Source organism: Pinus tabuliformis, chromosome 1_1 (genome assembly GCF_031772625.1).
Source record: "Pinus tabuliformis cultivar Carrire ecotype Pingquan chromosome 1_1, CPIR1, whole genome shotgun sequence".
NCBI classification, from domain to species: domain Eukaryota; kingdom Viridiplantae; phylum Streptophyta; class Pinopsida; order Pinales; family Pinaceae; genus Pinus; species Pinus tabuliformis.
In genome coordinates this window covers 597213848-597239861 of record NC_142297.1, presented here as the reverse complement: position 1 = coordinate 597239861, position 26014 = coordinate 597213848, and the positions used below count along the sequence as shown (strand labels likewise).

Below are 26014 nucleotides of genomic sequence, written 5' to 3'. Positions count from 1 at the left end.
AGAAAATCTACTGCTCATCATCCTCAGAATTAGCAATACCATCATAGAAGCTAGTTCTGAAACCACTGTAGCCTGCAACATTCAAGAGTACACGACGGTTATGTGCCAATGGCATCACAACAAATCAATCTACAACCGTACGAATTTCACATCAGCAACAAAATGTTGCAATAATCTAATAAGTTAATTGAAGCCTGCATTCTAGAGAACTCTGGATCTGAGCTGGATCATGGTAAATATTGTCTCTGAAATTGACATGGAAGTGTAGAAGAACAAAAGATTCTCCAGTAGAAAGCTGCGAGGTCTCCAGATCTAGATCATGCTTTTCAAATTCCTCCAGAATCCTCCACATATATCTCGGCCTTCTTTGGCTGGTAATTATGATAATTGCTTCCCTGTCATAAATTTCCAAGACTACCTTCAGGTCTGTGTTCTTGTCTGTTTTTTGTCCAGATTGGATTTCCAGCAGACGGTCTCTCTTTCTCTTCAGTTGATGGAGATCCTCCTCGAGCTTTCTAATGTAATTAATGGCTTCCTCGTACAATCCACATCTGTCAAGCTATATGAAGAATTCAAATATATAATTTAGGCCTATAAAAAGCTTAAAGCAATCACCTGCGATGTTATAGTTTGATATAGATACAGTATGAGTCGTGGAAGGCATCTAATGTTGTAATTACATTGGGAGGAGTAGTGGGCAAGAGAGACTCCAGTTGTGTACACAAGTATTTCATTTGTTCCATACGTAACTGTTCTGTGACTATTTGGCTTTTTTTGGTCTTAAAATTCGTCATTTGATCCACATCTCGCCATACTATTTAAATAGGAAATAAAAAAATTCAGTCAAGGTTTGCGTGGCCACCAATTCGGGCTGTCCCAGTTGCCACAACTGATGCCTTCTCTGGAAATGCCACGATGGCAACACCATGCAGTCTTCCTAGTGCTTGTTCTCTGTGGAGATAGAAAAGGGACATCATTTGGAGCTGCCTTGCCACGATGGGCAGACCATGCAGGCTACTCCAGCGCTGATTCATTGGACGTGGCTTATGAACATGATTGAGAGAGCTAGGCCACCATTTGGACTAGCCTTCAATTTCTGCGAATGATCACTTTTCCAGGTAACCCCGCAATGGTTAGACCATGCAAGTTTTCCTCACACCGCTTCTATTTATTTTCTTCTGAATAACTGACAAGCAAATGTGGTCAAACGTCTGTGTCCAAAATGGTGAAGAAAGCGAGACTTGTACATTGAAAAATATCGAACAGGTTACATGAGATGCTCAAACATTTTGAAGATGGATCACGCTGGAAAGGAAGGTGGGGATTTCAAAATCTAGAGGATAAGAGTCTTGTAGAAGTGGATAGTCTAAATAACATACATATGCATAACCAACTTAGGGATATGGGGAGAGATATTACTGAGGATTCAAGGTTGCTGCGTCGTCTTTGGCATTGGACAGAGAAAGTAATCGACAATTTCTCGCCGCTATCATCTGTAAGTGCTCAATCATCCATTCCTTTTGTATGTTATTCAATAAAAACCTGGGTTCAGTTTCTAGTTAGTTAATAGCTATTGCATATCTTTTTTCAGAATCGACAAATAAGAATCGCTTCCTCTACCTTTATTGGCTATACTGCATTAATATACAAAAACTACAGATGCTTCTCCTGCCTTATCCTCTGCTGGCTCTGCCCTAGCAGCTGGCTTTGCGAGGCGCAGGGAATGAGCAACTCTATGTAATAGAGGTGCAGGCTCAAATTGGCATATTTGAAGCGTTCAGTGAGACGGGTAGGATTTGCTATACTATGATTTGATGGATTAGTATCAGCATCAATAGGTGCTGGTCCTCTGCATGAATTTAGTTCATGACAAATTCCTCTATGCTATATGCTTCCTTTGTCCATGATGCTACTACTGGCTATGCTCCTACCTTTCCCACGAGAGCATCCTTGCTTCTGTCTCTGTAGGTGCTTGTGCTCTCTCCATTTCCCTTTTGCAGGGCTCGTCACATTACTTGGTAATATGCCTTGATATGGAGCATTAATGATCCCTTCCTCTTGCGTAGTTCACACATGACAAAATTACCAGGAAAAATCTGCGATCTCCAGTAACTGAAGGCCTTGGTATTAAGAAACTGCTCAGAAATAAGAAATCATTTCAATACTAGACTGTTTTGAACATTTATCAAATTGAAGAGGATTCCAAATTCATTCAGAAATTTAACTAAGCTAACATATCTACATATCTTGATTTGAGGGGTTGCAATGGATTAACTATCTGGAGCGTTTCTTGCAACAGATTAACTATTTGGAGCGAAACACTAGGAAAAATAAGCACGTTGAGTCACAAGCCAGACTCTTTTGTGTGATTGGGAAACTGAGTTGTAATCATTCTCCAATATTCAAATTCAAATCAACAAATAGTAATAACTCAATCGTCTAACAAAATATCCAATGGCACAGATTATGACACAAAGGCAGTTAGGAAAGTTATTTTCAGAGGGGAATGCCTTTTGGCACCAAATGTTGCAAAGGAAATGTCGTACGTTTTTGTACCCAAAGGTGTTCCCCTCAAAAGTGCAGCATATGAGTCCTTGAGGGTCAATATTCTATTCAAACATATTCACGCATCTACCCATATTCTGAAGTAACAATACTCAGAATATACATTCCCTTCGAGGATACATTTAAAGTAGCATATTCTGAAGTAAAAATACTCAAACAATTGTCTTTTCATTGGCTTTGCCCTTAGAGGATACATTTACAATAGGATTATTGTTGATACTCTCTGGTCAAAATGGTTGGTTGCAGGGCATGCTATCAAATGAAACCATTGTAATTGTTGAAATTAGCGACTCTTGGTTTAGGTTTAACTGCAGGAAAATTGTGCGTAAGTCGAACATCATTTCACTCGAGTGGAAATGCCTTTAAATATAGGAGCCTGCTTGTTGAACATCATTTCTTTGGATTGGAAACACCTTTGTAATTTAGGAGCTTGATTGTTGAACATTATTTCTCTAGAGTGATCCTGTATATTACTTAGACTTTGCACCTCAATTTCTAAGGTAAGAATTTTCAGCTTGATAACTCAATATATTTGCACTTTGCTCTGTTGCTTTCTTTCCCTCTGAATTGTGTTCATTGATATTACTTTGCTACTCTCAGGACTATAGTACAATCTTATCCCAACTCAAATCCTGAAATTGTGCTCATTGATGTCATATAATTACTTTGCTAGTCTCAAGACTATAGTATAAGCTTATCCCAACTCAACTCCTGAAAAGTGAATTAAATTGTCCTCCCTGATCATGATTTCCTCAATTAGTTCTTGGTTGTACAAAGTTGAAGCATTTTCTCCCCTAGTTACAAGAGCTCCATTCAATTCCATCAAAATTAGCATGCTCAATGGCAAGTATTACAAAATTAGCAAACAACTCTTATGGAAATTATAAATTAACTATATGTTTAGAAATAATCTTATGCTCCTTCATCCTCATCTTCTCTTTCTCAGCTGTCTCAATCTAGGCTACCTTTTCCATCGAACTTTTTCCACTTTATCCTCATTTTCTCTTCCTATGGTCTCTCAATCTATGTTACTTTTTCCATCAAACTTTTGCCATCTAATCTACCCGTACATGAGCTCCATAAATTCTGATCTTATCACTATTCATGGCAGAATTTTCCACCAAAATTATTGGTTGGCCAAGACCAATTTTCTTGTCCAAAATAGATATGCATCATCGAGAACCAATTTTCTTGTCCAAAATAGATATGCATCATCAAATGCACAAGATTCTTGACAACAGACAAGATGAAATCCATCTAAAGTGAGAAAACAAACTCTAAATTTGTCCATTATCTAATCAGAATTTGTGTCTAGGAAAAATAGGCCGATAAATAAAAAAAAATCCATCCTAGACTTTTAGAATTTTTACATTAGCTTAAATATATCTCATTGCACTAACATCTTAAGCCTTTGTAATGGAAAAAAAACCTTGCACTAACATCTTAAGCCTTTGTAATGGAAACAAACATTCATGTATAATGGAATTTGGAATCAGTGTCTTATTAGCGGTAGCCAAAATCTTCCAACCACTTAAAATAGGTTTAGGTAAAATAAATAAATATATATATATATATATATATATATATATATATATATATATATATTTACTTATTTATTTATATATATATATATATATATATATATATATATATATATATATATATATATATATATATATATATATATATATATATATATATAATCTTCCAACCATTTAGGTAAAATAAATAAATAAGTAAATATATATATATATATATATATATATATATATGCTTTATACCATTTACTGAGATAAAAAAAGGTAACACCTTATGCTTGAGATATGGAAAAGACCCATAATGTTCATCTTGGAAGTTTGTTATTCTATCAAAGTTCTCATGTTGTTTTAACTAAAAAAATAAATTGAATGAAAATAAATAATTATGGTATAAATGTATTTTAATAGATTTATTAAATAATGCAAGGGATCCCATTTTTTTAATATATAAGAACTAATACCTGGAATTAAAATATAAAATAACTATTCTTTAAAATATTTAAATTTAGATTAAGACTTAAGGTAATCTTATAGCATTGATTAATTGCCATGATATTCAAAGCATTACTTAAAAAAATATAAAACTTGTTTAGGCTATTAATATAAAACATAGTGAAATGAAAAGGTGATATGAATGTATACTCAGTTGGAACAATGAATTATTGTTTTTCATTTACAATCAAAAGGTGAGATGAATGATGAATTATATTTTTTAATTTACAATCAAAAGGTGAGATATATTTTTTCATTTACAATCAAAAGGTAAGATGAATGATGAATTATGTTTTTTCATTTACAATCAAAAGGTGAGATGAATGCATACTTAGTTGGAACAATGAAATCATTTTTTCTTTTACATTTAGGTCATGGAGGCCTTGATATCTTTAATCAAAAACTATGAGTTTGATAACCTCTACTCATGGATGTATTCATACTCGATTGGAGCGATGAATTGTTTTTTGAATTATTTGCAGGCCTTGATATCTTTAAAATAAAAATCCATCCTAGACCTGTTGAATTTTTACATTAGCTTAAATATATCTCGTTGCACCAACATCTTAAGCCTTTATGATGGAAAAAATCATTGCACTAACATCTTAAGCCTTTGTAATGGAAAAACAACATTCATATATAATGGAAGTTGGAATGAGCATCTTATTGATAAGGTAGCTAAAACAAAAAAGGGTAACACCTTATGCTTGAGATATAGAAAAGACCCATAATGTTCATTTTGGAATTTTTTTGTTTTCTATCAAGGTTCTCATGTTGTTGTAACTCGAAAAATTAAATTGAATGAAAATAAATAATTATAGTATAAATTTATTTTAATAGATTTATTAAATAATGCAAGGGATCCCATTTTTTTTTAATATAGAAGAACTAATACATGAAATTAAAAGATAAAAGAACCACTCTTTAAAATATTTAAATTTAGGTTAATGCTTAAGATAATCTTATAGCATTGATTAACCTCCATGATATTCAAAGCATTACTTAAAAAAATATTAAATTTGTTCAAGCTATTAATATAAAACATAGTGAAATCAAAAGGTGAGATGAATGCACACTCAGTTGGAACAATGAATTATATTTTTTCTTTTACAATCAAAAGGTGAGATGAACGCATACTGAGTTGGAACAATGAAATAATTTTTGCTTCTACATTTAGGTCATGCAGGCCTTGATATCTTTAATCAGAAACTATGAGCTTGATAACCTCTACTCATGTATGTATTCATACTCTATTGGAGCCATGAATTATTTTTTGAATTATTTGCAGGCCTTGATATCTCTAAAATAAAAATCCATCCTAGACTCGTTGAATTTTTATATTAGCTTAAATATGTCTCATTGCACTAACATCTTAAGCCTTTGTAATGGAAAAAAACATTGCATTAATATCTTAAGCCTTTGTAATGGAAAAAAGCATTAATGTATAATGGAATTTGGAATAAGTGTCTTATTGATAAGGTAGCTAAAATCTTCCAACCACTTAAAAGAGATTTAAGTAGCCAAAATTTTCCAACCACTTAAAAGAGATTTAGGTAAAACCCAGAAAGTTAAAAAAAAAAACTTATGTTTTATACCATTTACTAAGATAAAAAATATGGCAACACCTTATGCTTGAGATATGGAATCTTCCAACCACTTAAAAGAGGTTTAGGTAAAGCAAAGTTAAAAAAAAAAAACTTATGCTTTATACTATTTACTAAGATAAAAAAATCACTAATTCCATAGTGTTTAGATATAGCTTTAATGCAAGGGATCTCATGTCTTATGAGTTATCCAAAATATTCATATGCTAATGTTCTCCTGTGTTGTTTTAACTGGAAAAATTAAATTGAATGAAAATAAATAATTATAGTATAAATTTATTTTAACAGATTTATTAAATGGGATCTCATTTTTATTTTTTAATATAAAAGAAATAATACATGAAATTAAAAGATAATGTTCATTTTGGAAGTTTTTTCATTTCTATCAAGGTTCTCATGTTGTTGTATAGTCAGCACTAACTTAGCTAACAACTAACACAACCGAACAATTGTATCCATTTTTCATTGAGCACCTCAAACCTTCTACAGGTTTTCAAATCCTTGGCTAGTTATGTTAGTTTTTGGTTGCTCTGAAAGTGTTTTCGCACTTGCTAGGAGAGTGCTTTATGGGATGTGAAAGGCATTTTGTTCAATAGCAACTTCCTGAAAATTGAAATACCTAAAAACACTGAAAAATAACCACAAATGAGCCTGTGAACAACATATGTATTTCTAGCTTTTAGGCTTTAGCAGAGATAGTAGGAATCATTATCATTATCATATGCCCACCTGAAACCTGGTTCATAAGACATTTATTTCCAACTTTGTCAAAGTGTGAAAGGAATTGAAAAAAATGCGTTTAAATGGAAGAAAATATCTTTAAAATGTTACCAAATCCTGTCTGTAGTGGAATGGTTTTGGCGTTCCCTTCGATCAAAAGTTGTTGTCGCTTTTCATCCAGGGAAGAAATAAGAAGGGCGACTGTTTCCTGCAAAAGAAAGATCCCGTCTTTAACCAAGGAGCTGTTGTGCAGGAACAATTCCATTGTTCTGGCGTTCTCTTTGATCAAAACTTGTTGTCACTTTTCATCCCTATGGAAGAAATAAGAAGGGTGGATGTTTCCTGCAAAATAAAGAGAGAAGCATGCTCTTCAATCTCAACACTGCCATCGTCTTTTTCCACCAATGTCTCCTCTGGATGAAGAATCTGTATACTAAGGCAAGCCAACTCAAACCCTTGTTCAGTTCAAATGGGCAGTAACTGTTCGTTAACCTTTAGTTTTCAGAGGCATCTCCGGTCTTTGGAATTCAGTTAGGTTATGAAATTAATCAGCGAGTTAGTTGAGCGGTGGTAACCGAGTTAGTTATGAGATTAACGAAGGAAATTGTTTCAATTGTCTAACACTTATTAGGATGGTGTATAGCCAGGATAGCAAGGATTAGAGGAGAGTTCATTTCAAAGAGAAACACCTTATGGCGTAATAATAATGATTAATTTTATGTATTTATTTTATTTTTATTTTTATGTAATTTGACCCAAGTCAAAATATTAAACATTACAACATTTTGTCCATTCTAGGTTGCAATCAATATAATCATTATTTTATTTTGACTAATTCAAATTGTTAACAAGGCATTAAAACATCTCTACCACACTAACAGAATAACATCTTTGGAAGCAATAATATTTTTTCTTATATAAAATTGTTTTACCATTCCATGTAGAAAAGATCCATTCTTGATACATGATATATCACCTCTTTCAATACTTTTATAAAAGAGATGATGCCTCTTGACACTTGATAGATCCCCACTAATTTAATTCTTAAATATAATTATTAATTTTGTATATTTATTTTATTTTTATATAATGTAATCCGGTCAAAATATTAAATAAAACATTACATTACAACATCTTTACCAAATTAAATAATACCGCTAAATACAATATATTTTTTTAATACAATATTTTTTCTTATATAAAATTATATTATTATTTTAAATCATAATAATAATAATAATAATTATAATAAAATCCATTCATTATTATCCTCTTTCATAACTACAGCTCACCTTTTCAATCCACCTCTCTAAATGGCTGTCATCTTTTATGTTCTCAATGTGTGCAATGTTGTTGTGTTATTCAAGTTGTTTCACTTTATAAAAAGTCAAAAGCAAAACCAAAACATGTGTGAGGAACTTATCTCGATCACTCTCCATATTCCATTCATCTAAATTAGTGTGTCTGAAAATGAAAATTTATAGAAATTTTGATTATGACAATGTTCGGAATCAAAATCTTTGGAAAACCAAAATCTAAGAAAATTTAGAATCTAGATGCATCGATATCTTTCTAAGATTGAAAATATGAGTACCACTTTGAAACTGTCTTCGCTTCCAAGTTTTACACTCTGCGCCATTGTATTGTGATTAAACCAGAGAGAACATCATCACAATGAAAATACAAAAAGGAAAAACCTCCACGGTTCAACGTGTGTATACAAAACCCCTACTCAATATTCACCGTAATCACATTCTTGATTTCCTCTTCTGTAAACTTGGGAACACCATTCTTCATCTGGGCTTTGATCTGGTCCAGCTTGTACACTTCCGGAGGAAGTTCAATCCGGGAGCTGTAATTCCATCTATCGTCGTTCTTACTCTTCCCACAAACCTCTTCCCACTAGTTGGCGCAGTTATTCCATTACCCCTGCATTCCAATGCACTTTGGGACACAAACCCTTATAGCATCTCCAACGAGCTCAAATGTTTGGCAACATCTCTGAATTGGAACACCCGCAGATTTCAAGACAGTCACACACCCGTTAAGCTCCAAATCGAGATTGGGAGCAACGTCTGCAAAGTGGAGCACGACCTCTAACAAAGACTTTGGAGGCCCGTAAGGTTACCCGCCGACTCTGGGAGCGTCAAGAGATTGAAGCAACCAGTCAAGTCAAGTTTTTGGAGGCCTGTCAGATTCCCCACCGACTTTGGGAGACTCCGCAGATTGAAGCAATCGAACAAGTAAAGAGTTTTAAGGTTCGTCAGGTTCCCTACCGAGTTTGGGAGCGTCTGCAGATTGGAACACCCGGCCAAGTGAACATTTTGGAGGCCCCTCATGTTCCTGAATGACTCTGGGAGTGTTTGCAAAGTGGAGCACCAGTCCAATTCAAGACTTTCGAGGCCCATCAAGTTGCCAACCGAGTTTGGCAGTGTCTGCAAGTTGAAGCACGCCGCCAAGCCAAGACTTTGGAGGCGCCTCAGGTTCCCGACCGACTCTGGGAGCGTCTGCAGTTTGGAGCACCCGGCCAAGTTAAGAATTTGGAGGCCCGTTAGGTTCCCGACCGAGTATGGGAGCATCTGCAAATTGGAGCACCCGGCCAGGCAAAGACTTTGAAGGCCCGTCAGGTTCCCAACCGAGTCTGGGAGCGTCTGCAATATGGAGCACATAAGCAAGTTAAGGGTTTGGAGGCCCATTAATTTCCCGATCGAGTGTGGGAGTCTCTGCAGATTGGAGGACCCGACCAAGCAAAGACTTTGGAGGCCCGTCAGGTTCCCGACCGAGTCTGGGAGGGTCTGCAGATTGCAGCACATGACCATGCCAAGACTTTGGAGGCCGGTCAGGTTGCCGGCCGAGTCTGGGAGCGTATGTAGATTGAAGCACCCGCCCATGTCAAGACTTTGGAGGCCAGTCAGGTTCCCAAATGATTCTGGTAGGGTTTGCAGCTTGGAGCACCCCAAGTGAAGAATTTGGAGTCCTGATAAGTTCCAAAATTCATTTGAAAAAGTTTCAAGATATCCGGTGTGCAGAACAACTTTTCCGAGGCGCTTGAGCTTGTCAATGGACTTTGGAACTCTCGAAAGGGGAGCATCAATATGCAATTCCCTCAATTGCAGAGGTGCCTGCAATGTTCACATGCATTATTAAAGTGAGTTTGAACCTCTACAGCTTTTTGTCATTGTGGCATACGATAACAAAAACTCAGTTCAACAATTTTTACAATATGAAAAAAAAGTAAATAGATCTGTTTAAAAAACACGAAAAACAACACTATACGTGAGATTCATGTCGCCAGAGTCTTTTCAGTCGTCGCCCTTCTATATGTAACACTCTTAAATTCTTTAATGGAATCCAGGGAGGTAAAGAGGACTTAGGACAACGCTCCCAACGGAAATATAATAGTGGTGGTGACTGTTCACTTCTCAATGAAAATATTGGGAAGTTCTAAGATTTCAGAACTTGACAGACAACTTTGATGGCACAAGGCTATTTCGAAAGTCCATCAAGAATACTTACAAATGATTGGCCAGACATATTATGAAGAAGATTCTCTGTGAAACGCCAAAGACGACGTGGATATTCTGGATTCTCGGCGATATCTCTGCCGAGGTCTCGTAGGTGGTCGTGCATCTGTCTTCCAGCTTCCAAAGACCCAGCAACCCTTCCCAGTCGGATCCATCCCATACTCTTATAGCGGTATCCCTATCTTCTCCTATAAAGAAACAAGCTACGTCTAAGAATATCTGCTTCTCCTCTTCATCGAGAGCATCATAGCTAATTCTAAGTGTGCTTCGTATATCGTCGGGAAGTACTTTGGAGGTTTTCCGCAATTGCGCACTCCAATGCCTCAAATCATCTTTTCCACGAAGAAGCGCCCCAAGCACTTTAAGCGATAGTGGCAAACCATTGCAGACATGCAAAAACTTCTTAACCACTTCTTCAAATCCTATAACAGGACGGGGTTGACCGAAGGCATGCCAGCAAAAGAGTTCTTGCGAGTGCTCTGGATTGATGCCTTTCAGTGTATAAATGGATGACTCACCAATACCTGCGCTTATAAGCACATCCTTATTGCGAGATGTAATTAAAATTAAGCTACCTACATCAATAGTATCTTTAACCGGTGCACATAATGCATCCATTTGATCCATATGATCAATATCATCTAAAATGATAAGAAGATCTGCGGGCCCGACTTTGTAGGAGACCAGAATTATTGCCGACCCCGACTCCAACATCTGTACCAGCTCGTCGAGGCACCAGTTCGATTGAGCATATCGCCGAGAAAAAATTGCAACATGCACTGAGGCTGTTCGAATAGCCCCTTCGATTTGAGCATTCAAGCCATCTCCTCTTTCCAATTCTTGTTGGTCCAGAAAAACTGCCAATCCAAGACCTTTAAGGCGATAGTAGATATGGGTAGCGAGTCCTTTCTTGACATCAGGGCTGTTGGGAATTTTTAATGGGAAAAATACCAAAAACCAAATGTTCAAACAAACACACAGAGGGCAATGCTCTGTTTTTCCTTCATAGGATCTTTTGTGCACAGACAACAAAAAAAATTCACAGAGAGACAGAGTATTTCACCACCATGAGAACATTCTATTCATTAAAACCTGATGCAAAGATTTACCACTGTAAAATCCTTTTTATATTCACTGGTGTGAAAAACAACTTAATGCTGTAATAAAAAGATTTACATAAGTTTACTGCTGTGAAAAACAAAATTACACAGGCTTACAAAAATTCACGCTCCACCATTTCCTTTATCCACTACTTGTCCAAAACCACACATGGTTTTTCGGTTTTTACTGCATCTTCGTTTTACAATGCTCCACACAAAAACATTACAACATATTTGTGCACTGTTGTGCATACACTCTCTGGTTCTTCACATTTTACACACAGCTGTGTGTTTTTCTTTTTACTGCACCCTCATATTTTTACGCTACTGTGAACACACCAAAAAAAAACTTCCGTGTGCCATACATTATATTTAAAAAAGTCAACACACAAAACATGAAACTTATTACATACGATTTCCTATTTAATACATGCCGTATATAAATATATATAAAAACATATATTATAACATGCCCATGCTCATATTAAAAGAGCCTCACCAAAGTCTTCGTACCACTATTAAATTCTTTCACCTACGGCGGTCAACCAAAAACTCTTTCACTCCACGCAACATTTAATTTGATGCAGGCCCGTGTGCAGGTTTAATCAATCAACGGCTAAAAGGAGTGGAGAAGATCGAACGACGGATAATGATATCGGAAGGCCAACAAGTGCTGAACATTAACCCCCGAGAAAATGACGTTGCGTTACGTCAGGGCTGAACCACGTGTCGGCTCCACTTTTTCTCGGGCCCTTGTGTACGAAAACCATTCTCTGCAGGTAGGCGGTCCGAGAAATCTTTAAACCGGGTTTGTGGTTTTGCAGGCGGTTTTGGTTGATAGCGTACGGCAGCGTTGAAATTAGATTTCAACACTCCCCTTTAATTTCAACAGCTGGGCATTCGGTCATACCGAGACACTTTCTCAAAAATTCAAAGCTCTTCTGATCAAGTGGCTTTGTCAAGATGTCTGCTACCTGTTCTTGAGTCCTGCAATGTTCTAGGACAATTTCTCCATTGTTCACTAATTCTCTGATGTAGTGAAACCTTGTATCAATGTGTTTCGTTCTCTTATGAAACACTGAATTCTTTGACAATGCAATAGCTGAGCTATTGTCACAAAAAATCACTGTCGCTTTTGCCTGCTCTTGGCCTAAGCTTCTCAACATCCTTCTCATCCACACTGCTTGACATGCTGCTGCTGTAGCTGCCACATATTCAGCCTCTGTTGTAGACAGTGCTACAATGGACTGCTTCTTAGAAGCCCATGAAATGGCTCCTGAACCCATATTAAAAACATAACCGGAAGTGCTCTTCCGATCATCTACACTTCCAGCCCAATCACTGTCAGTGTATCCAACCAAATCTGAATGTTCTGAGGCATGATACAAAATTCCAAACATTTTGGTACCTTTGACATACCTCAAAATTCTCTTTGCTGCCTGCCAATGTGCCTCCTTCAGCCTTTCCATAAATCTGGAAATCAAACTAACAACATACATTAAATCAGGCCTAGTTGCTGTTAAATACATAAGGCTGCCCACAATGCTTTTATACAGGCTAGGATCAAAATCCTTGCTGCTGTCCCCTCTGCTGAGTTTTAATCCCATCACTGTGGGAGTGATTGCTGCCTTGCATTCTTCCATCTTAAATCTGCCCAAAACTTGATTTACATATCTTGCTTGAGATATAAAAATTCTTTTTTCATTTTGATCTACTTCTATGCCTAAGAAGTATCTCAACAAACCCATATCAGTCATTTCAAATTCATCCTTCATGATTGATTTAAAATTCTCAATAAGATAAATATCATTTCCAGTGAAAATAACATCATCTACATACAAGACAACAATTAAAATTTTACCATCCTTTTCCTTGATGTAGACGGTGGGTTCTCCTTCACATTTGTCGAATTCATTATCCAATAGATAAGAATCTATCCTGCTGTACTATGCTCTTGGCGCTTGCTTCAGCCCATAAAGAGCCTTCTTCAATTTGCACACTTTGTGCTCTTCACCTTTCTTCTCATATCCGAGAGGCTGTTCCACATAGACCTCTTCCATTAACACTCCATTTAGGAATGCTGATTTCACATCCATTTGGTAGACTTTCCATTTGTTTTGTGCTGCTATAGACAACACTGCTCTCACTGTTTCCATTCTTGCAACCGGTGCGAAAGTCTCCTCATAATCTCTCCCATACTGCTGCTTGTACCCTTTGACAACCAGCCTTGCCTTGTGCCTTTCTATCTTGCCTTCAGCATTGCTCTTGGTCTTATAGACCCATTTCACACCAATGACTTCTTTGCCTTTTGGTAACTCAACCAAATCCCATGTTTTGTTTCTCTCTATGGCATTCATCTCCTCATCCATAGCTTCTATCCATTTCTTATCTTTAATTGCTTCTTCGAAATGAATAGGATCATCAACATGACAATACAAGGCAAATAAGGAATTCATTCCTTCATCATAAATGTCACTTAGATTTCTAAATTTCTTACCTCTTTCACTTGGTGTGCAAGTGCTTGAAGATGCACTTGAATTTCCTCCTTGTGGTGTGCTTGGAAAAGCACTCTCATTGATCCTCAATGGTGTCCCTTGCTGTCCTTGTGTTGGCGCTGCTGTTTGGGGATGTACTTCAGCCACTTCCTCTTCATCTTCATCATGAGGCAAACAGTTTTTAATGTTCACTGTTTTCTCTATGCTTCCATCCCAAGCTTCTTCCTCAATGAATTGAACATCCCTGCTTACAAAGAACTTCTTGGTAGATGGGATGTACAGCCTGTAGGCTTTGGATTCATCACTGTATCCAATGAAGATGCATTTCTCCCCTTTGCTGTCCAACTTCCTCCTTAGCTGATCTGGTATGTGTGCATAGGCCACACACCCAAAAACTCTCATGTGGGTGACTCCTTGCTTTCTCCCACTCCATGCCTCTTCTGGCACTTTGTTCAAGACTGCCTTTGTAGGACACCTGTTCAAAATATAAACTGCACAATGTACAGCTTCAACCCAATACTCATTTGGCAAATGCTTTGCCTTCAGCATGCTCCTCGCCATATCCATGATGGTCCTGTTCTTCCTTTTAGCAACTCCATTTTGCTGCGGAGTGTACCTTGCTGTAAACTGTTTGTGAATTCCATTTTCTCTACAAAATTTTAGGAATTCCTTGGAGATATACTCACCTCCTCTATCAGTTCTCAAAACTTTTATATGCAGCCCGCTTTGGTTTTCCACAAATGCCTTGAAGTTTTGGAATTTCTCAAACACTTCACTTTTGTTTTTAAGGAAATATATCCAAGTCTTTCTTGTAAAGTCATCAATGAATGTTAGGAAATATAGGCTGCCAGCTAATGATGGAGCTTGCATTGGTCCACACAAATCTGAGTGGATAATCTCTAAGGGTGCCTTTGCCCTTATACTTTTCCCTGATGGAAAACTCTCTCTATGTTGTTTGCCCAATATACAACCTTCACAAAGGCTGTCCGGCTTCTCTATCAATGGTAATCCCTTTACCATTCCTTTTCTGCTCAATAAGTTTAGACCTCCAAAATTTAGATGCCCGAATCTCAAGTGCCATAACCAGTTCTCATCCTTTGGCACGCTTTGGAAGGCCTCTTGGGTGACTGCTGCCATTTCCCTTTTGTTTTTCATGTCTGCCCTGATCCGGAGAGGGAACATCCTGTTCCTTGTCATCTTCACTTCAACAATGCATCTTTTGCTGGGTGGTATATCCATGATGGTGCACACATCATTTTCAAAGTAAACATTGTAACCCTTTTGGATAAGCTGTCCAACACTCAATAGATTACATCTCATTCCGGGGACATAGTAGACATCTGCTATGGTTTTCCTTTCTCCTTGTTTTGTAAAAATTTTTACCTCCCCTTTTCCCATAACAGACACTTTACTATCAGTTCCTAGTGTGACCTCTGATTTCAAATTCTGATTTAAGGCTGAAAAGAGGGCTATGTTCCCTGTCATATGGTTGCTGCAACCTGAGTCTAAAAACCATATGTCTTCACTATGTGTTTCAGCCATGTTACAAGCTAACAGGACATTATTTTGACTGCTGTTTTCTCTTGTAACATTTGCATTTTGTCTACTGTTCATATAATGCTGTTTCTTTCTACAATCACTTGCATAATGTCCATACCTTTTGCAATAATAGCATTGAACATTAGATTTATCATACCTTTGTCCTTGAGCATGATGTTGTCCTCCTTGTTGGCTGCTGCCTTGGCCTTGGTTCTAATTTTGATTGCTGCCTCTTCCTTGTGCATTTGATGGGCTGTTCCTTCCACCTCTGTTCTGGCTTCTGCCTCTTCCTCTCTTGTTTCCTCTGCCTTGACCTCTTCCTCTTCCAAAGGACATCTGGGTCTTGAAGGCTTGCTCTAGAGATGAATTTTCATTCCTACTCAACCTCTGCTCATGTGTTATCAGTGATGCATGTAGCTCATCAACTGAGTAGTTTGAGAGATCCTTTGTCTCTTCAATGGTGGTGACTATGGCATCAAACTTTGAGGGTAAGACCCTCAATATTTTCTCCACAATCCTCCTATCTTCAATGGTTTCTCCATGGGTTCTCATTTGTGTGATTACACCAATCACATGAGTGAAGAATGAGTCAATGTTATCTGAGTCCTTCATGTTCAAGTTCTCAAAGTCCTTTCTCAGCAATTGTAGTTTTGCTGTCTTCACTCTCTCCATGCCTTGATAAGCTGTCTTGAGGGTTTGCCATGCTTCATTTGCTGTCTTAGCTGCTGCTAACCTTGGAAACACACTCTGGTCTACTGCTAGATACAACAACATACGGGCTTTTGAATCCTTCTTTCTATTGCTCTTCAGCTGATCTCTCTCTCCCTGAGTTAGTGCATTGAACTCAGTTTCATCTGCTGGTTCTTCAAAACCTTCCTCAACTATTTCCCATAAATCTTGAGAGGCAAACAGGGCTGTCATGGTTATTGCCCAATAGTCATAGTTCTTCCCATTAAACTGTGGGAGCTGGGTGTTAAACAAACCCATACTAGTGCTTGTGTTGGTCATTCCTTGACTGTGTATTTAAAACAAATCACTGATTCTTCAGCAACACAAAAAAAACTTTTGAAATACCTGAATCCTTTGATGTTTGAGTCTTCTGTCTGCCTGAGAAGTTTTGCTGCAGCAACAACCTTCTCCCTTCAGCTTCTTTAACTTTTTTTAAAGAGCCTAAGCCTGCTCTGATACCACTGTTGGGAATTTTTAATGGGAAAAATACCAAAAACCAAATGTTCAAACAAACACACAGAGGGTAATGCTCTGTTTTTCCTTCACAGGATCTTTTGTGCACAGACAACAAAAAAAAAAAATTCACAGAGAGACAGAGTATTTCACCACCATGAGAACATTCTATTCATTAAAACCTGATGCAAAGATTTACCACTGTAAAATCCTTTTTATATTCACTGGTGTGAAAAACAACTTACTGCTGTAATAAAAAGATTTACATAAGTTTACTGCTGTGAAAAACAAAATTACACAGGCTTACAAAAATTCACGCTCCACCATTTCCTTTATCCACTACTTGTCCAAAACCACACATGGTTTTTTGGTTTTTACTGCATCTTCGTTTTACAATGCTCCACACAAAAACATTACAACATATTTGTGCAATGTTGTGCATACACTCTCTGGTTCTTCACAAAAATTCACGCTCCACCATTTCCTTTATCCACTACTTGTCCAAAACCACACATGGTTTTTCGGTTTTTACTGCATCTTCGTTTTACAATGCTCCACACAAAAACATTACAACATATTTGTGCAATGTTGTGCATACACTCTCTGGTTCTTCACATTTTACACACTGCTATGTGTTTTTCTTTTTACTGCACCCTCATATTTTTACGCTACTGTGAACACACCAAAAAAAAACTTCCGTGTGCCATACATTATATTTAAAAAAGTCAACACACAAAACATGAAACTTATTACATACGATTTCCTATTTAATACATGCCTATATAAATATATATAAAAACATATATTATAACATGCCCATGCTCATATTAAAAGAGCCTCACCAAAGTCTTCGTACTACTATTAAATTCTTTTACCTACGGTGGTCAACCAAAAACTCTTTCACTCCACGCAATATTTAATTTGATGCAGGCCCGTGTGCAGGTTTAATCAATCAACGGCTAAAAGGAGTGGAGCAGATCGAACGGCGGATAATGATATCGGAAGGCCAACAAGTGCTGAACATTAACCCCCGAGAAAATGACGTTGCGTTACGTCAGGGCTGAACCACCTGTCGGCTCCACTTTTTCTCGGGCCCTTGTGTACGAAAACCATTCTCTACAGGTAGGCGGTCCGAGAAATCTTTAAACTGGGTTTGTGGTTTTGCAGGCGGTTTTGGTTGATAGCGTACGGCAGCGTTGAAATTAGATTTCAACAAAGGCCGCAGTGATTCAAAAAGACATCATACACACAGCAGTTGTTATTGCCATGGGAGGGGGCCGTGGAGGTGGATGCTAAGGATGTACCGTCAAGGGATGGGGTAAACTCTGTCGTTAGATACAAAATAAAAAAGAATATATTTTGCAGAGATTGAGAAAGTGCGCTGAGCCTCAATATTTGCGTCTGAATGATTAAGGAATGCAGAGAATTTACCAGCTACGTCTTTGCTACTCTTTTTTTGTATGGAGACCTCAATAGTTGGGCACACGATTGAAAACAAAACAGCTCTGGTATGTGGTTGATTACTGCGCTTCTTATTTTCTTGAGCAAATTAAGTGGCGATATACCTTAATCTGAACGATGGAAGCATGAAGTTTCCTGCCAAATTCCCCTTCCTCCCGTCACAGCATTATTGACCATTCCCATCCATCCGTTTCTGTGCGCAAAAACGTTTGGCAGACCTGCGTAACTGAGTTGATTTTCCTGCGCAAATCTGCTTTACCAATTCTTTATGCAATTTGGTAGTGGAGCCGTCCATTTGAATAGACCAGTCGTTTCTTTTGACTGCGACCTAATCTCAATGTGCATAACAGTTGGCTGGTTTCTCTTCTTATTTTAGTTTTTGACTAATATCGTTAGCGATTGGATTCATCCTTTAGTTTTTACAAGTATTCGACTAATATCGTTAGCGATTGGAGACGATATTTTTAAATTTAGGCGGTCTCTTAAAATGATGGTTGTGGTTCTTGCAACCTTCCATTTGTACGTCCTTTGCAAGTGATTGGACACCATCACATGGTTATAGATATTTTTATTTTTTGTTTTTAATTTAATTTAATTTTTAAAGTTTGGTAGGATATCTCTATTATGTGATTTACGTCCAAAAATCTTGTAAAAAAACTTCATATGGATCGCAGAAGCATAAATCTAACTATCCAAGACCCGTAAACAATTTTTAATTTTTCTTTTTTATTTAATTATATTTATATATTTTTTTAAGAATATGTTTTTTAAAAGTAAATTTATTTTCATTATAAGTTTTATGTTTATTTAATTATATTTGTATATTATTTTTAGGAATATATTTATTAAAAGTAAATTTATTTTCATTATAATTTTTATGTTTATAAATGTTTTGAACGATGTTTTTGATTTCTTATTAGAGTTTGTTGAATTTAAATTGTTCATAATGAATTTTAAATATATAAATGGATTTAACACCATGAAAGGGCACTCTATTTCTACAGATTACAACACTAAACGTAAGATTCTAAAATGTCCCTATCAAATTTTTGCCAAAACTAATCAAAATAATTGCCCGGAAAAGTGCAAAAAGGTCCAATGTTTAAATTGCTATGTTATATATAATGAATTGCAATAAATGAAGGGCACATTTTAATAGAAATAATGAAGAGCATAACTTTGCACATAGCTTAGATTTTGCTTAATTCATTGATCAAGACCATTGATTTGCTTCAAAACTCCATGGAAAATACAAGTTACACTTCAAATAAAAATCTACTATGATTGTTTTGAATTAGATGTTTATTTAAGATGCATCTAATAGGTTCATGTCTTAGAAGGAAAATAATGGGTTTCATCTCTATCCTTCTTCCTTGTGTATCATCAGATACTTTCTATTAAATGTTCATTTATGTATTCCATTAATCCCCTCTACATGTCCATCCACCAACTTGTCATCTCCTGCAAAGAAATCGATGTTTTGCTACTCGTCTTCTAATTTACATGTACATTTTGTGATTCCTCCATGTATCAATCTTTTGCCAAGGTCCCTAATAACTAGCTATTCTCCTATATAATCTTATAATGACTATCAATTGGGATATCATTGCTACAAACATCAAACTCATGAATATTGCATTCTTATACCATAGTGCAAATATCCATTTCAATAGCGAAGCAATAGTGAAATAAAAAAAAAATGCAATTTCAATGTTTTTTTAGCTATCCATTGTAGGTACTTAAGACTTGGGAAATCACATGAATTTGGGTCATGTTTTCCAATCATCCACTAAATTTTTCTGCATTATCTTTTTATCGCAATAGATTTTTGAATGTCCCCAATGTTTACCTATCCAAATTAATTATTGAAATATTAATTCTACCAATCAAGATGTCCAAAACATGGGCATTGATGTTCTCCCTAGTGCTTAATTTTATGAATATGGCATTGGCACTCTAAGAGATGTCAAGCATCATGTCTACATAAACATCCTCGCTTTCCCAACTAATTTTCCTTCTTCCTCTTAATTTTTTCATTGATAATCTCCTCCCATAGTACATCGAAATATTTGCGCACTTACTTATTCCCTTCAATGTTCTACAAATCCGGCCACCCTACACAAGGAATGAAATGTGTAATATCAAAAGTACTAATTACAATGCAAATCTCACATGAGTTTCCCCAATCCTCTAATGCCCATGACCTTAGCTACTAAGGAACATAGAAGAGAGTAAAACAAAGTAACATGAGGAGTTGGGCTCAGTGGCTGCACCACTAGTGACATATCTTCATCAATGCAATAAACCATCATCCCTAGTTCTTCTCTTCAATTTACAACTTAGAGAAAACCCCAAACAAATATATCTTGCTTGAATATTAATAGAGCTTGTGTTTTTATTGTTGAGTTTATTTTTTTCATTAAAAATTCGTGCCTTAGAGCTACTCTTATAACATTGTCCATATCGACAACATATCAAATGTTTGATAATTTTTGCAATCACATGCAAAAGAGTCATCCATATGTCTTAGTAAGGGTTAAACAATAATTGAAAATTAAGCACAAGAATATTTGTAACTTGACCTAAATAAACGTAACCTTATGTGTCATCTTGAGAAACCTAACACTATTGTCCTATGTAGAATTCAGTCCAATTGTGGAGGAATGTATCTAGTGTTGGAGTAATAATTGAATTTGGAAAGCCTATAGATACAATTGGCAACCTGCAAACATCACATGGAGTAAAAAATGTGAGAATGGAAAATATGCATCTCTTTGGAAACATTGACAAATTTCTCAAATTCTCTTTGTGCTCAAGATGATGTCATAGTGGTGAAGCTCATTGCTAAAATGAATGACAACACATTGGCACTAATATGCTCTATGTTTATGAACATGGCATGCTCCATCTTAATAATCGTAGAAAGATAAGAGAGAACGAAAATTTGTAAATTTCGAGTAGGAAACCCTTAGTAAGCATATCATGATTATATAGTGGGAAATGTTGCAACATATATCACCAATGATGACCTTAACGTTCTGATCCCATTCCCTTTTCTAAGTGAGTGGAATTTTCTAAGTGGCAAATTTCATGTTTTTCTCACACTACAAAATGTTGTCTTTGGCATATACTTGTCACTTTTATCACTACAACTTTAATGCATCATATAAAATATGTTAGATCACTTACACTATATGAGGAGGCAAGTGGAGATCCAATGTTAAAATAGATAAAAAAAAATAGAGAATGCAAGTGGAATCAAATGTCAAGATATATAGAACTTTGGAGAAGTCTAGAAAATGCATCCACTTTATTGATAACCCTAGGAAACAAAATTAGCAACATGTCGACAACAATGGTGGATGGAGATAAAAAAAAAAACTTATTCAAGAAGGGGTTTTCGTATAATACCCCTAGTTTGATCCTAGTTGTAAATGAATATGTAAATATGTTTTATTTAGGCTAGTGCGCCAGTATGGTTTGAGGCTAGAGAGCTTGTGAAGACTAATGTTGGAGAACCTAGCAATGTAAATGTACATACACTCGCATATATTAATAAAATTTTCCTACGCAACTACAAAACACTAGACCAAAATAATATGAGTGACTAAGACTCCAAGAGAAACGGTTTTAACCTAAACTAAGAAAAGGTTTTAACCTAAAATCATAACCTTACATTAATCCAAGAACAATTTATGGAAATGTATTTCCAGCTAACAAATCCAACCTACAAGTAGCCTTCAAAGAACTAGATCTTTAAAAAAATTGCAAGCTTCTAAATTTCCATCAAGTTTCTTTTCCCACATTATTGCTCACTGATAAGTGTAAGGATTGGTTAGCATAACATTTGAGAATCTTAAGCTCGACATCTCACTATTTCCATAATACAAAATTGTGTGTCACTCTAGATGTTACATTCTTAGCAATACAAAACTTTGTATTGCACCCAAAAAGAACTTTGTATTGCACCCAAAAAGAACATTTCTTTGTGACAAGAGCCATATATCATTCCAAAAAGTTTACATCCCTACAATGGAGTGAGAAACAACTCCCTTCCTTACTTTATCATCACGAATGTGAATTTATCAATGATGTTCCACTACCAAGCTTGTTCTTATGTGGTGGATTGCAAAGACTCTCCCTCATCACCATCAATTCCAATTTTTCATGTGATAAATATTAATTATCATGGAAGATGGTGCATATATGGTGTTATAGATAACATAGACCGCTAAACAATGAGATAAAGATAATGAATCAAGAGGGCTAGAGGTTCTTGGAAAATTGAGCTTGATTACACCAACATGAAGGCCTTTATTTGGCTCTTAGATGTTAATCCTATAGCACTCAAACTCATGTGCCAACCCTCAAAATTGTCAACCATAACATTGTTACATATGGTATCATTCCCACTCTAGAATATCCCATGAAAGGTATCATTCCCATGTCAAATTCATATTTGTATTCACCCCATTAAATAGTTGAAAAACTTTGATTATTTATGGATGTAACCAACATTCAATCACTAGAGGAAATTTCCTCTAAACAATGAGAGTGTTCCCATAAATTCGATTTCCCATGATAATCTTTACCAAGCTAGCAAAGGCATGCACCCAAAGTCATTTACACCTCAGTTTGTTTCTCAAGCTCAAATATGAGCTTAGCCTGGAGCATAGTTTACTGTCAAGGCTACAAAGTACATAAATTATGGCACCAAGTGTTATCATTTTGTAGTTTTGAGGTTGTTGGAGTAAATACATTAGACAACATCAAAACCACTTTTGAGGCTGGGATCTAGCCCTGCCAGCTTCAGAGAGGGATCTCTCTTTATGATTTAGCTTGGTTTTTAAGTTGATTTTATGCTAATTATGATTACGCTTGGTTGTTTGTTTGAATTTGTTTGATTGGTTGGTTGGTTGAATTGATCAAAATACTTTCTTTCCATTGGGCTATGGAGTCAAATTAAGTTGGATGCTGCATCAAAAGTTTAAAGGAGTAATCACAGGGCAAGCTAGTTACATTTACTAGATCTTTAAATTGAATTATGGAATGGAGAAAAGAGGTGATTCAGTAGTGATTGAAAAGAATTTAAGAATTTCTCAATTAGACTTTAGAAGAAAACATACAGATTGTAAACATGGTCCAAATAAGGTGCTAAATAACATATCTTATTTTTCACATCTCCTATTTAACAATTAGATTTCAGATCATAAACAGACAGAGAATAACAATGGAAACACAATTACAGTAAGAAAAACATCACCAGTATATCGCAACACAAGTCTCTTGCGAAGAGTCTTTTTATTAATGATGCTCCAACAACATGGAAAAGTACAGTGCTTTGATAAAAAGAGTTACAATGATCAAGGGCCGACCCTTAATACTTTGAATGAATGAAGTATTTAAACAAAATTTGCAAAAAAATTACTATAAATGCCTCATTGACATGGCATTCTATTATTAACTTCAGACCAATAGAAATGAAATAATGCAACCAAAAGAGGTGAATTGGCAAAGTGATATGGACATCGGGCACTTCTTTGGTGGAGAGTAGTTGCTGAGTGGCCTCTATTTGTGTGTTGCGCTTGTGAATCCAACCCTTTCTTTAATCCTGGAATTCACACAGTTTATCCCACCGCTCTTCATCTGGAATGGAAATTTTTGTTACTCTACGGTAGATCTCATCTACCTCGGTATACTGAGAGAATGTGGGTTTTACTACAAAAATGTGTTTTATCTCATGCTGGATGAAACTCATATTACCGATAGTTTTGTAAAAAGCTCTCCCTATCATGGCACCTTTGATGTGGGAAGACTTGGTCGTATCCTTTGCAATGTCTTTGAGCTTCTTCATATAATCTTCCCTAGTCATCAGCTTGTCATTGATTACAAATAAAGAAGGCAAGCCCTTCTTATTTAATGCTTCTATTCTGGTGAAAAACCTGTTAACTGCTACCTCCAAAGTGTGACATTTCTCTGTCAGCTACACAACCAAGTTCTTCTTTGTCAGAACTTTATTTACTTATAAGTTATTTCTATTCCGTCATCTACTCCTAGATCATCCAATTCATATTTGTTTTTAGAGTTGATAAATTTGATGAAGCGGTTGGTCGTGGTAGGAATTTCTCCCAATTCATTGTTGATAGTGGAAATGGCCTGCTTGGATTTCTCCATCAACTCTTTCTGCTCAAATATATTCTGGATACAAGGCTAGATTTCATCCATTGCCTCAATGATGTTGTTCCATATAATTTCTTTGACTTGGGCCAATGTGTGGCCAATGGAGGACTTAGTTGCTGATTTCCTCCATATTTCTCTCTAGTTTTGAGCTCTCTGTAGCTCTCCTGCACAGAAAGTCTCATTCTTTGTCTTCTGATCTTGAAGAAGATTGACTTGAGCCTGCAATATTTTGATTTCTTAAGTCTCGAGAGACATGTTTTGCACTTCATTTGCCAATTGATCTACAACAACCCCTGTTTTTGTTGTAGAAGATGTAGCTATAGGAATTGCTTTGATAGGGAGTGCTTCCAAAGGGACAACAACCATTTTGGAAGCTTGCTCCTTTTTTTTATTATCTTTTCCATCTCTGTCTCCATTTGCTTCAACTCTGCACTTTGCTCCATGATGAGCTTCATCATATCTGCCTTTTGTGTCTCTGTTTCTTTATTATCCTTGGCTAAAGGATCTTCTGTGGCTGGTAACTTCAACTGTTTCCTTAATGCTGCTATGTTTGTATTCTTTTTCCTCATGAGCTCTTCTGCAGCATCGATATTTGTAGGATCATAACCTACTTTGATCACCAAGTCCTCCAAAGCTTTGATCCTTGCGTCTTTGGCAAGTGCAGAGACCTTCTTCATCTTCAATTGTGATTGAACATTGGCCAATGTAACTTGCAATTTAGACAAACTCATAGCAGTGTTAGTGAGAGTAGATGAAATCATTTGCCTAGTCTACTTGTGCATCTCCATTTGGTCAATGGGATGTATGCCTTTCACATCAAATTCAAATGATGTCTTCTTGTAGTCTAATGCTACATTGGGTTGGGGAATCTGTGCTTGGAGGAATGCCATTTTCATTTTACCTTTCTCTGAATCAAAGGCTAACAACAACCTACTTTGAGAACTGGAAGTTTGCTTCTAGAACTGAGTGTATGTGTTGATCTTCAAGGCCTCATTCCTCACTTTAATCTCCTTGAAAATGTCAAATATACTCTTTTTTGTCTCCCCTGTGGTAGATGTGCTAGTTTGCATAACCTATTGTTGATCTTGTGAAGTTGTGGAGGTAGTGGGAGAAAGTGTAGTCTGATCACCCACTAATGAGGAAAAAATTGGTTCTTTAGTAGTGATAATGTTCTCTTTCTCTGAATCCTTGTGTAGGCCTAGTTTAGAATGCAGCTTGGCCTTCTTTTTGTACATGATTTTAAGCCTTCACTAGAAATCTCAGTCAGTGAAGGTGACTTCTTCCCTACTCCTCTTTGTTGTTTTCTCCTTTGCGATAAGAGTCTGTACTATTGAAGATGACACCAACTTTTCCTCTGCCTCTTGTAGGATGTTCTCAGTCCATTCTAACTGGTTTTTATACTTTTCAATCTTTGGTCTGGTTGTGTGAAAATAAGCAGTAGACTTGTTTTCTACCCTCAACTTGGAGATGAACCCTAATGGATTATATGACCAAGTGAAACTGAGGCTGAAATGCATCTCTTTCAATAGTTTATTTGCCTCTTCCCCTGCTACCCTGTTCTTGCAAATGAAAGGCCCTATTTGAGTTTTGATTTTGAATTGGGATTTCTTCTTG

General features: G+C 36.3%; 2 protein-coding genes across 2 annotated transcripts; both read right to left on the bottom strand.

Moving 5' to 3' along the window:
- Positions 1-175: 175 nt before the first annotated feature.
- On the bottom strand, positions 176-7184 carry LOC149214684 (uncharacterized). The gene is made up of 3 exons (XM_089389472.1): positions 7031-7184; positions 681-814; positions 176-559 (listed from the first exon to the last, which is right to left on the bottom strand). Exons 1-3 carry the CDS (start codon positions 7182-7184, stop codon positions 176-178), a joined length of 672 nt encoding a protein of 223 aa, XP_089245598.1.
- Positions 7185-10431: 3247 nt separating this feature from the next.
- LOC149214683 (disease resistance protein RPV1-like) lies at positions 10432-24969 on the bottom strand. The gene is made up of 2 exons (XM_089389471.1): positions 24764-24969; positions 10432-11365 (listed from the first exon to the last, which is right to left on the bottom strand). Exons 1-2 carry the CDS (start codon positions 24967-24969, stop codon positions 10432-10434), a joined length of 1140 nt encoding a protein of 379 aa, XP_089245597.1.
- Positions 24970-26014: the final 1045 nt, after the last annotated feature.

Coding starts and splice junctions, on each gene's coding strand:
- LOC149214684 (XM_089389472.1), bottom strand. CDS start 7,184: ATGGAATTGTTCCTGCACAACAGCTCCTTGGTTAAAGACGGGATCTTT. Junction 815..7,030: donor TCCACTACAGACAGGATTTG/GTAACATTTTAA, acceptor CTATTTAAATAG/TATGGCGAGATGTGGATCAA. Junction 560..680: donor TGCCCACTACTCCTCCCAAT/GTAATTACAACA, acceptor TTCTTCATATAG/CTTGACAGATGTGGATTGTA.
- LOC149214683 (XM_089389471.1), bottom strand. CDS start 24,969: ATGAGGAAAAAGAATACAAACATAGCAGCATTAAGGAAACAGTTGAAG. Junction 11,366..24,763: donor AGGAGCAAGCTTCCAAAATG/GTTGTTGTCCCT, acceptor AATTCCCAACAG/CCCTGATGTCAAGAAAGGAC.